General features: G+C 52.5%; 1 protein-coding gene across 1 annotated transcript; it reads left to right on the top strand.

Annotated features, from left to right (window-relative positions):
* The first annotated feature begins 3,010 nt into the window (after positions 1-3,010).
* LOC308616203 (small ribosomal subunit protein uS19-like) lies at positions 3,011-3,573 on the top strand. Its single transcript, XM_081232379.1, has 2 exons — positions 3,011-3,347; positions 3,431-3,573. Exons 1-2 carry the CDS (start codon positions 3,024-3,026, stop codon positions 3,542-3,544), a joined length of 438 nt encoding a protein of 145 aa, XP_081088505.1. The 5' UTR covers positions 3,011-3,023; the 3' UTR covers positions 3,545-3,573.
* The last annotated feature ends 7,956 nt before the right edge of the window (positions 3,574-11,529 follow it).

Raw genomic sequence — 11,529 nt, 5'->3', positions numbered from 1 at the left:
CCTGAGCTCCAGCCGCGTGGGCCTCCTTGTGGGTGTGTGTCCAACACACCCGTCCCGGCGCCTTTGCACATGCCGGGACCCCCAGGTACACTCGTACTCAAATGCCCCTGCACGCGGTTCCTCCCCGCTGCGCGTCTTGCCCCCCGCCACGTGGTATTTGCTCAGTAAATACTGGGTGAACAACTGCGCCCACGGAGGCTGCACCCTGAGCCTGTGAGGCAGGAACAGACGAGGACTCCCAGGCCCAGCGGGAAGCGCCGACAGGACCCTGTCACGCAGCCTGGCTGTCCAAGGCCCCTGGGGGGGTGGGGGCGCCAGGCGGCCACGGGCCGGGGGCTGGGGTGGGGAGGGGAGAGCTCCTCTCTGGGCTCAGGTCCCCCCTCTCCTGCGCCGACCTCACGGGGCGAAATGAGGCCATCTGGTCAAGTGCCCAGGTCCTGACACACAGTAGGTGCTGAATAAATGTCTGGTAGCTGATGCCCGGAGAAGGGGGCTCCCTAGGGCTGCCACCTGCCTGGCCTGAGTCTCCCCCTCGTCTGGTTATGGGAGTCGGGTTCCCAGCCCGCAGCAGGGGGCTGGGCAATGGGGACACCCCAGTGGCGCAGGCCAGTGGTGGCGGGTTCTGATGTGGAGTACAGGTGACACAGCGCTGGTCCCAGGGGCAGACCAAGGGGAGGCCTGGAAGCTGCTGGGCAAGAGAGGCGCTCTGACACCCCGCCCCCCAGGCTTGGGTTCCAGCCCAGACTCCCTCCTGCTAAGCTGGTCACTTTGGGCACCTTGCTCACCCCCTCGGTGCCTCAGTCTCCTCATCTGGAAAGTGGGTGGGTGGTCATGAGGTGACAGTGTGCCATAGGCTCCCAGAGCTTTGGTGCTGAAAATAACGCACAGGATGCTGGCAGATATGGGCCAGCCCTTGGGAAGGACTCACTGTGATCTGGGCACCGTGCTTCTCAGTGTGCAAGCCCCAGCTCTCGGGGTCCTGACAATTATCAGCAAAGCTGATAATTTTAATTTTAAACACTGTCCCCATTGTTTAAAAATTGAGGTAGGGCTTCCCTGGTGGCGCAGTGGTTGGGAGTCCGCCTGCCGGTGCAGGGGACACGGGTTCGTGCCCCGGTCCGGGAGGATCCCACATGCCGCGGAGCGGTTGGTCCCGTGAGCCGTGGCCACTGAGCCTGCGCGTCCGCAATGGAGAGGCCACAACAGTGAGAGGCCCGCATACCGCAAAAAAAAAAAAAAAAAAAAAAAAAAAATTGAGGTAAAATTCACATAACATAAAACTAACCACTCGCCACCTTATACAATTCAGTGTTTTTTTAGTGCATTCACAAGGTTGCATAAACACCACCTCTAATTCCAGAACATTCCATCACCCCAAAAGGATACCCCCGTCCCCATCAGCCCTCACCCCCACCCCTTCTGCCATCCCCTGACAACCCTGAACCCACTCTGTGTCTGTGGATTTGCCTGTTCTGGACGTTTCCCATCAATGGAATCACACACTGTCCTTCTCCGTCTGGTTTCTCGCACTGAGCATCGTGTTCTCAGGGTCCATCATGTTGTAGCGAGTGTCAGTGCTTTTCTCCTTTTCATGGCTGAGTGATGTTCCCGTGTGTGGAGGGACCACATTTGTGTATCCATCATCTGTTGATGGACATTTGGGTTGTTTCCACCCTGACTGTTATGAATCGTTCTCCTATGAACATGCATGTAGTTTTTTTTGTGTGTGTGTGTATGTATGTATACATTTGGGCATATACCTAGGAGTGGAATTGCTGGATCATACAGTAATTTTATGTTTAACTTTTTGAGGAACCGCTGCCTATTTTCCACAGCTGTTGCACTATTTTACATCCCACCAGCCATGGACAAGTGTCTGATTTCTCCACAGGGAGCTGCTGCTTCTTTATTTTATTTTTTATTTTATTTTTTATTTTTTTGCGGTATGTGGGCCTCTCACTGTTGTGGCCTCTCCCGTTGCGGAGCACAGGTTCTGGACGCGCAGTCTCAGCGGCCATGGCTCACAGGCCCAGCCGCTCCGCGGCATGTGGGATCTTCCTGGACCGGGGCACGAACCCGCGTCCCCTACATCGGCAGGCGGACTCTCAACCACTGCGCCACCAGGGAAGCCCCTTCTTTTTTTAAATAAATTTATTTATTTTTTAAATTTATTTTTGGCCGCGTTGGGTCTTTGTTGTTGCACGTGGGCTTTCTCCAGTTGTGGCGAGTGGGGGCTACTCTATGTTGCGGTGCACGGGCTTCTCGTTGCCGTGGCTTCTCTTTGTTGCAGAGCACAGGCTTCAGTAGTTACAGCACACGGGCTCAGTAGTTGTGACGCACGGGCTTAGTTGCTCCATGACATGTGGGATCTTCCCAGACCAGGGATTGAACCCGTGTTCCTTGCATTGGCAGGCAGATTCTTAACGACTGCGCCACCAGGGAAGCCCACTGGGAGCTTCTCATAAAACGAAGCACCCGGCTGGGGAGGTGAGTGGCTCAAGAGGTGGCCTGGAGCTGGTGAGGACTCTTCCTGCCCCACAGGCTGACAGTGGGTCCCCAGGCCTGGTCTCTTCTCTCACCCTCAGGCTCCCCATCTGGGCCACGCCATCAGCCTGCCCCATGTCTAGTATCTCGTGGATGAGGCAGGAATTAGTATGGAGAGGAGGAGAGTTGAAGAGGGAGGAGTCTGGGGTCCTGGCTGTGTGGCTTGTAGCTTAGCTTCTCTGAGCTGCAGTTTCCTCATCTGTAAAATGCGACAAGAGGAAAACAGTCTGGACTTTCTTTAAAAAATGATCACGTGGTCCAGCACTTCCACTCCTGGGAACATGCCCCAAAGAACTGCAACAGGTATGTAGACAAACCCTTGTGCACACATGTTCACAGCAGCACGATGCACAACAGAGTGGACACAGCTCAGATATCCATCAGCTGATGAATGGACACACCCAATGTGGTCCATCTGTACAATGGAATATTATTTGGCCATTGAAAAATTGAAACACTCTTTCTGGAGAGCCGACCAGATGGCGGAAGTGGAGCAGAAGAAGAAGCGGACCTTCCGCAAGTTCACCTACCGCGGCGTGGACCTCGACCAGCTGCTGGACATGTCCTATGAGCAGCTGATGCAGCTGTACAGCGCGCGGCAGCGGCGGCGGCTGAACCGCGGCCTCCGGAGGAAGCAGCACTCGCTGCTGAAGCGGCTGCGCAAGGCCAAGAAGGAGGCGCCGCCCATGGAGAAGCCTGAGGTGGTGAAGACGCACCGGCGCGACATGATCATCCTGCCCGAGATGGTGGGCAGCATGGTGGGCGTCTACAATGGCAAGACTTTCAACCAGGTGGAAATCAAGGTGCGCGTGGGCTGTGCTGCGCCGGGGTGGGCGGGGCCTGGCCACCCACGCCTGCCTGACCACCCTGCTCCCTTCCTCCTCAGCCTGAGATGATCGGCCACTACCTGGGCGAGTTCTCCATTGCCTACAAGCCTGTGAAGCACGGCCGGCCCGGCATTGGGGCCACCCACTCCTCCCGCTTCATCCCCCTTAAGTAGCCTGCTGGCCAATAAAGGTAGAGACTTGAGTGTGGGGTGGGGGAGAAAAATTGAAACACTGATTCTTGCTACAGTGTGGGTGCACCTTGAAAACATAATGTTGAGTGAAAGAAACGAGACACAGAAGGACAAATATTATGAGTCAATTTATATGAAGTCCTTAGAATAGGCAAATTCACAGAGGAAGAAAGTAAATAGCGGTCACCAGGGGTTGCAGGAGGAGGGGTGGGGTGACTGCTAATGGGGACGGGGCTTCCTTCTGAGGTGATGAAAGTGCTCAGGACTCAGACCGTGGTGATGGTCGCACAACTCTACAAAATGTACTACACATCCCTAGATGGTACACTTTAAAATAATGAATTTTATGGTGTGTGATTACATCTCAAATAAAAGAAGATGCTACCAGAGCTTTTTCAAAAGCGGCTGCCCCCCTCACCTTCCTGTCGGAGGTATCAGGAAGTTCCTATTGCTCTTGGTCCTGGCCAACACTCGGCATTGTCCGTATTTTTGGTTTCAGTGGTTCTCATGGAGTGAGGTGGCCCCTCACTGAGGTCTTACGCTGCAGGCAGGCCACATGGGGTTCAAGCTCATTGGCCATTGGGGTGTCCTTCAGGACATGACCTTTGAGGTCTTTGGCCCATTTTTCTTTAGTTGGGTAGTTTGGTTTTTGTCATTGATTTGCAAGAGTTCTTTACATATTGTAGACCCTAGTCCTTTGCTGGATTATACACTGCAAGCATCTTCCCCCACTCTGCGCTTTGCCTTTGACTCTCCTAATGGTGTATTTGGACAGATTCACTTGTTTAAAATAAAAGACTAAATGTTTTAATTAGAAATAAATTTTATAGGCAAGGAGGCTCAGCGCATGAGTCACCGGGGAGAGAGTTTACCAACAGTAGCATTAGCTTTTCCACACAGAGGGCAGAGGGAATGAGATTGGCTTCATTCACAGATGAAGAGACGGAGGTTCCCAGAAGCACCCTGACTCGTCCTGGGTCACCTGGGGCAGCAGCCCCAGCTCTCCACTCCTGCCCTTGCTTTGGGAGGGATGTTTCCAGAAGACACACCTCCTGGCCCACATGAGGTTATTTCTGAGCAGATTTGCAGGTTTGGCATGAAACCCTCAATTTCAAGTTACAAAACCTCATTTCCTGCCAAGGCAAATAGAAAAGGCTGGGGACGGAGAGGCCACTGTTTATGTCTCATCCACTCTGGCTGGCCACCCTCATAGGTCAGTCATGTAACTACATGGTGTGGAGTGAGGACGTGGCCACACGCAGGGGTTGCGGAGGACCTCGGTCACCTGGCCTGAGCTGGACGCTGCTGCTGGGGCCCATACCCCGCACGGGGCCTCCATGTCCACCACTGGGTCCTCTTTGCTTGTCCCCTGTGGGGGGTTGCTGGGAGGAGCCAGAGTGGGCAACCAGGAGCCACTGAGTGATGGGCACCCTGCCTTTCTGGGCATTAAACATTTGGGGTCTGGAAAGTTTGCTCCTGGATATATATACCCAAAATAATTGAAAATAGGTATTCAAAGAAAAACCTGTACACATACGTTCACAGCAGCACCATTCACAGCAGCCAAAAGGTGGAAACAACCCAAATATCCATCCACAGATGATGGATAAACACAATGTGGTCCCTCCACACACGGGAGCATCATTCAGCCACGAAAAGGTGTGAAGCACTGACACCTGCTACAACGTGGATGGACCCTGAGAACACGATGCTCAGTGAGAGAAGCCGGACACCAAAGGCCACATAGTGTGTGATTCCATTTACGTGAAACGTTCAGAACAGGCAAATCCACAGAGAGAGAGAGAGAGTGGGTTCATGGTTGTCAGGGGCTGGGGAGGGGGCTGGGGAGTGACTGCTGATGAGGATGGGACTTCTTTTTGGGGTGATGGAATGTTCTGGAATTAGATAGAAGTGATGGTTATACAACAGTGTGAATGCACTAAATGCCACTGAATAGTACATTTTAAATGTACAATTTTATGTGAATTTTATCTCAATTAGTGTTTTTTTAATTTTAATTTTAATTTTATATTGAAGTATAGTTGATTTACAGGGTTGTGTTAGTGTCAGGTCAACTCGGCAGGTGTAGAAAGCCTGGGAGGGTGGTCCAGGCCCCACCCCAAGCCTCAGCCTCAGTCCAGGTGCTTCCCAGCCAGACACATCCCCACACCCCCGCAGGGCACCAGTTTTTCCTCCTTTTCTTTCCTTTCTTTCTCTCTCTCTCTCTCTTTTTTATTTGGAGTTCTTATATGTATTTTTAAGCTGCTTTGTCGGGTATGAGTGACTTCAGCTGGGCGCCCACATTGGAAGCGGCCCTGTGATGTTCCCATGGGCCTGCCCGTGACATCATGGTCACAACAGCAGAGCAGAATCAGGACTTTTTTTTTTTTTTTTGGAAGTTTAGTTGATTGACAATACTGTGTTAGTTTCAGGTGTACAGCAAAGTCATTCAGTTATATATATATATATACTTTTGTTTTGTTTTTTCAGATTACTTTCCATTTAGGTTATTACAAGGTATTGAATATAGGTCCCTGTGCTTAGAATCGGGATTTTGCAATGCGTCATAGGATAAAACTGCCACACACGTGGCTTAACCAGCCCAGAATCTGCAGTGTCTCCCACCCCCCGCCTGCCTCGGGGCCCTCATCCCCAGGACCCACCACGGACCTCGGGATCCTTCGAGAATTAATTACGCATTGTACACACGCGAGGGTTTGGATGGATGTAACACACGTGCAGCTATGACCTGCTTTGGTTCTGGTGGCTCTGCTGGCTGCCTTGGGGCTCAGAGCCCTGCTGGAACCGGACCTCCACCTGCCCTTGCCGGGGACGCGCCGGGGAAACCGAGGAGGGGGAGCGAGTGCCTTAGGGCGCTGAATCCTCATGAGACTGTCCATGTAGGGAGGTGGGTGACAGTCTGGCCCCTTGGACGGTGGTAGAGTCACCGGTGGGCAAGAGTTGCTGCAGGGCCTCAGTCCCCCTGGCCAGCGGCCACCGAGCGTTCAATGGGTCCCTGCGGGCACCCCCGGCCTCGTGGCCTCAATGCCGCCCCCCACCCCCAAGCACGGGGCATCCACTCCGTGTCCCTGCCCTCTCCCCCAGGGCTGCCCAGTCGCCCCACAGACCCCGTGGCTGCTGCCTAAGAGTGTTGTGGATAGGCCGGTCTCCTCGGGGGGGGATGTCCCCCAGTCTGCCTGACCCCTCCCCACAGACGCAGCCCCCCAGGAGCATCCCGCCCCAACCACCTCCCCGCCCCCACCCCCCGTGGCTTCAGTGTGTCTGCCTGTGAAATGGACGGGGTGGAGCTGAGCTGGAGTCCCACCTCCGCTGCTGAGGAGCCAGGAGGGAATGGACTAGGTGGGCACAGGGGAATGGAGGTAGAGTCTGACCTGAGAGGACAGACACTCTGACCGTGGTGGTGACCATCATGTTTGGGGGGGTGGTTCTCACCGTGGGCTCTGGTCTTTATAAACCTCCCTGGAAGACAGGACAGGTCCCCCAGGCCGGGAGGAGACCCAGGGGGACCTGGATGCCCGCAGCCCCCAGGGGGTCGGGGCTGGGAGGGACAGGGCTCTGCTGGGGGCTCCAGTAAGGGACGCCCTGCCAGGATGGAGGCCCCACCCCGAGCTTGGGGACGGATGGTTCAGGACAAGGAAAGAGGGAAGCGCAGAACAGCGAGGGGCCCGAAGGGGCGTGGGGGGTGGGAGCAGGTGGGCAGCATCCCACAGGGCATCTGTCCAGAGGCCGGTGGCTGATCCCAGCCCCTCAGAGGGACTAGTGCTGGGGAGGCTGGGGGCTGAGGACCAAAGTGGCCCTGACAACACCCAGGCGGCTGGTCTGAGCGGGATGCCCGGTTCTGAGCCTCGGGAGAGGGTGGCCGGCCGGCACACCAGCCCTATTTATAATGGGAACCCATGGAAAGTTCTCCTGGCTTCACCGAGCTGCTCTCATCAATAAGTCGTTGCCAGGATGAAGATTCCACCCCAGGGAGCAGCCAGGAGGCTCCGCCTCACCCCCTCCAAGCCCTGAACGGGCCTTGGACGTTCAAACTGCTGGCCAGCTGTTCCTCAAAAGGTCAAATGTGGAATTTCTATGCGACCCGGAAGTCTCCCTCCTGGGTGGAAATAAAGTGAAAGCATGAGTCCACACAAATTCACCCACATCCAGAGCAACATCATTCAGTACAGGAAGAGGTGGACGCGCCCAGATGCCCATCCACCAATGACAGGTGATTGCGACGTGGTCCCCCCACACACGGGAACATCACTCAGCCACGAAAAAGAGCAAAGCACTGACACTCGCTGCAACGTGGATGGACCCTGAGAACACGGTGCTCAGTGAGAGAAGCCAGACACAGAAGGCCACACAGGGTCCTTCGATGACTCCATCAATGGGAAACGTCCAAAACAGGCAAATCCACAGACAGAGAGTGGGTTCCTGGTTGTCAGGGGCTGGGGAGGGGGATGGAGTGACTGCTGATGGGTATGGGGCTTCCTTTTATGGTGATGGAATGTTCTGGAATTGGATGGAGGTGATGGTCACACAACTCTGAATATACAAGAAAGCATTGAATTGTATAATTAATTTTTCTCTGCATAATTTAAAAATATCTTTACTAGTTTTTTGCACAAATTAATTTATACAATACAGCAGGGTATAATTTTTTCTAAAAGCCTGTCCCAGCTCATCATTTCACATAATTCCATCAAGCCATTTCTCTAGGAGCAAACACTTTTTCCCCTCAGCTTCACTGAGGTGTGATTGGCAAATAAAAATTGTGTACATTTAACGTGCAGCATGTGATGGTTTGATATATGTTTATATTGTGAAATGATGACCCCCGTCAAGCTTATTAACACAGCCATCGCCTCAAGTGGTTACCTATGCTTTTGTGATGAGGACATTTTTACGATCTACTTTCTTAGTAGCTGTCAAGTACACAATGCAATATTATTAACTACAATCACCGTGCTGCACTTTAGACCCCCAGGACCTATTCATCTTATAACTGAAAGCTTCTTCCCTTTGATGAGCATCTCCCGACTTCCCACCACCCACACCCCCCAGCCCCGGGTAACCACCGTTCTGTTCTCTGCTTCTATGAGCTTGAATTTTTTTGGAGTACACATTTAAGTGAGATCACGCAGTATGTCCTTCTCCATCTGACCTCTGTCTCCTAGTAGAATGGCCTCTGTGTCCATCCACGTTGTCAAAAATGACAGGATTTCTTTCTTTTTTAGGGTTGAATAATATTTCATTGTAAATACAGGTACCACGTCTTCTTTATGCATTCATCCATCGACGGACACTTAGGTTGTTTCCATGTCTTGGCTATTGTACATAATGCTGCAATGAACATGGGGGTGCAGATATCTTTTTGAATGAGTGTTTTTGTTTTCTTCAGATAAATACCCAGCAGTAGAATTGCAGGATGATATGATAATTCTATTTTTAATTTTTTGAGGAAACTCCATGCTGTTTTCCACAGTAGCTGCACCAGTTTACATTCCCACTGACAGTGCACAAGGGCTCCCTTTTTTCACATCCTCACCAACACTTATTATTTGTTGTCTTTTTCATGATGGCCATTCTGAGTGCTCTAAGGTGATATCTCACTGTGGTTTTGGTTTGCATTTATCTGATGATTAGCGATGTTGAGCATCTTTTTATGTACCTGTTGGAAAAATGTCTATTCAGATCCTCTGCCCTTTTTTTTAAAAAAAAACAGGTTATTTGTTATTTTGTTGTCACATCTGGGCCCCTTGCCCTGCCCTTACAAGCATCCGCCCCTTTTTAAAAAATAGATTTCAGTTTTTGAGCAGGTTTAGGTTTACAGAAAAATTGAGCAGAAATTGCAGAGAGTTCCTGCGTACACACCCTCACCCTCGTTTCCCTGCTGTTTCCTCCCTGGCCATGAATGTCTGGTGTTGGCGTGCTTCAATCCATGAGCAATATCAATACTTTATTATTAATTAAAGGCCGTAATGACACTCAGGTTCACTCTTGGTGTTGGATGTTCTGTGGGTTTGGTCAAATGTACACTGACCCGTATCCACCATTACAGCATCACACGGCATAGTTTCACTGCCCTAAACCCCTCTGGTCCCCACCTATCCATCCCTCCTCCCCCCAAGCCCCGCACCACTGATCCTTCTCCCGGCTCCAGAGTCCTGTCTTTTCCAGAATGTCCCAGAGTTGGAATCACAGTGTGTGTGTAGCCTTTTCAGACTGGCTTCTTCTACTTAGTCATGTGCATTTAAGGTTCCTCTGAGTCTTTTCGTGGCTTCATAGCTCATTTCTTCTTAACGCCAAGTCACATTCCATTGTCTGGACGTTCAGCGTTTATCCATCCATCCACCTGCTGGACGGCATGTTGGTTGCTTTCTGTCTGGGCAGTTATGGATGAAGCTGCTATAAACACCGGTGTGCAAGTTTCTGTGTGGATGGCATCACCTGCTTTTACGTCTTCAGAGCTCAGGCCACTCGACGCAAGGGTCTCGTTGAATTCTGGAGCTCTGGACCGATGTCCACCGCCACCAGCAACCGCGTGAGGGCGGGGACGATGGCCTACTGCCCCTGCTGGTCCTGGAGCTGAACCTGGGGCCGGCTGGAGGCCGGGGCTAGGCAGACCCCGCTCCAAGTCCCACCAAGCTGAGTGACCTCAGAGACTGCCCTGAGCCTCAGTCTCCCCAGCTTCATGAGGCCTGGAGGGAGGTCGCAAAGGGGGTTGCCGGCACGGGCCTCCTCTCCCCCCTCCCCTCCCTCTCCCCCTTCATCTTCCCCTGCTCCAGGCAGAAAATGCTGGGGAGCAGCCAGCAGGGGAGCCACAGTGGACACCACTGCCCCCCGAATCCTTGCTTCTCGGGGACGGGAGCTTCCAGACTCGGGAAAGTGGGGCACCAAACGTCCCCAGCAGGTTTTTCTGGCCTACGGAGTCCAAGGTGGTAACTCACCGTCGGGCTGCCTGAACTTGTCCAAATTTCCCAATTTCCCTCCTGTGCACACAGCCCTCAAATGATGGAAACTCCCATGTGTCTGACACGTACCTTCCCATGTCCTGACGCCACCCCAGCGCAGCCTCGGGGGCCACTGGGAGAAGCTGGAGTCTGCTGTTTTGAGCCCCGGGGCTCATGTTCTGTCCACAAGATGAAGAATCCTGCTCACTGGTGGGAATGAAGTAAAGTGGGGCAGCCGCTGTGGAAAACAACACTTCCTCAAGAAGTCAGACATAGTTGCCATCCATTCCAGTAACGCCAGTCCTAGGCCTTTACCCCAAATGACTGAAAACAGGTGTTCCAGCAAAGATGTGTTCACAGCTGTTCACAGCAGCCCCAAAGTGAAAACAACCTAAGTGTCCATTGATGGATGAACAGGTACACAAATGTGGCCCCTCCACACACGGGAGCGTCCCTCAGCCATGTAAAGGGGTGAAGCCCTGACACCCCTTCCCACATGGATGGACCTTGAGAACACGATGCTCAGCGAGAGAAGCCAGAGACAGGACACACAGGGTGTGATTCCACTGATGGGAAACGTCCAGAACAGGCCGATCCACAGAGAGTGGGTTGGTGGTTGTCAGGGGCTGGGGAGGGGGTAGAGAGAGACTGCTGATGGGGACCAGGTTCCTTTTGGGGAGATGGAATGTTTTGGAATTAAATAGAGGTAATGATTGTACAGCATTGCAAATGTACTGCCACCGAATTGTGCACTTAAAAATGGTCAATTCTGGGAATTCCCTGGCGGTCCAGTGGTTAGGACCGTCAGGTCCTGTGGTTAGGTTAGCTTTCACTGCCACGGCCTGGGTTTGATCTCTAGTCAGCGAGCTAGGATCCCACAAGAAGCACAGAGTGGCAAAAAAAAAAAAAAAAAAGACTAAAAATGCTCAAAACAACTTTACTCCCAGATGGGATCTCCCTGATCATAAACTTGACCTTAAATCTAAAACAACCAGATACCTTAACAGC

This window comes from Mesoplodon bidens, assembly GCF_964165515.1.
Source record: "Mesoplodon bidens genome assembly, chromosome: 4".
Taxonomy (NCBI): Eukaryota; Metazoa; Chordata; class Mammalia; order Artiodactyla; family Ziphiidae; genus Mesoplodon; species Mesoplodon bidens.
The sequence above is the reverse complement of the archived record's forward strand: the minus strand, read 5'-3'. Positions and strand labels throughout refer to the sequence as shown.

Coding starts and splice junctions, on each gene's coding strand:
- LOC308616203 (XM_081232379.1), top strand. CDS start 3,024: ATGGCGGAAGTGGAGCAGAAGAAGAAGCGGACCTTCCGCAAGTTCACC. Junction 3,348..3,430: donor TCAACCAGGTGGAAATCAAG/GTGCGCGTGGGC, acceptor CTTCCTCCTCAG/CCTGAGATGATCGGCCACTA.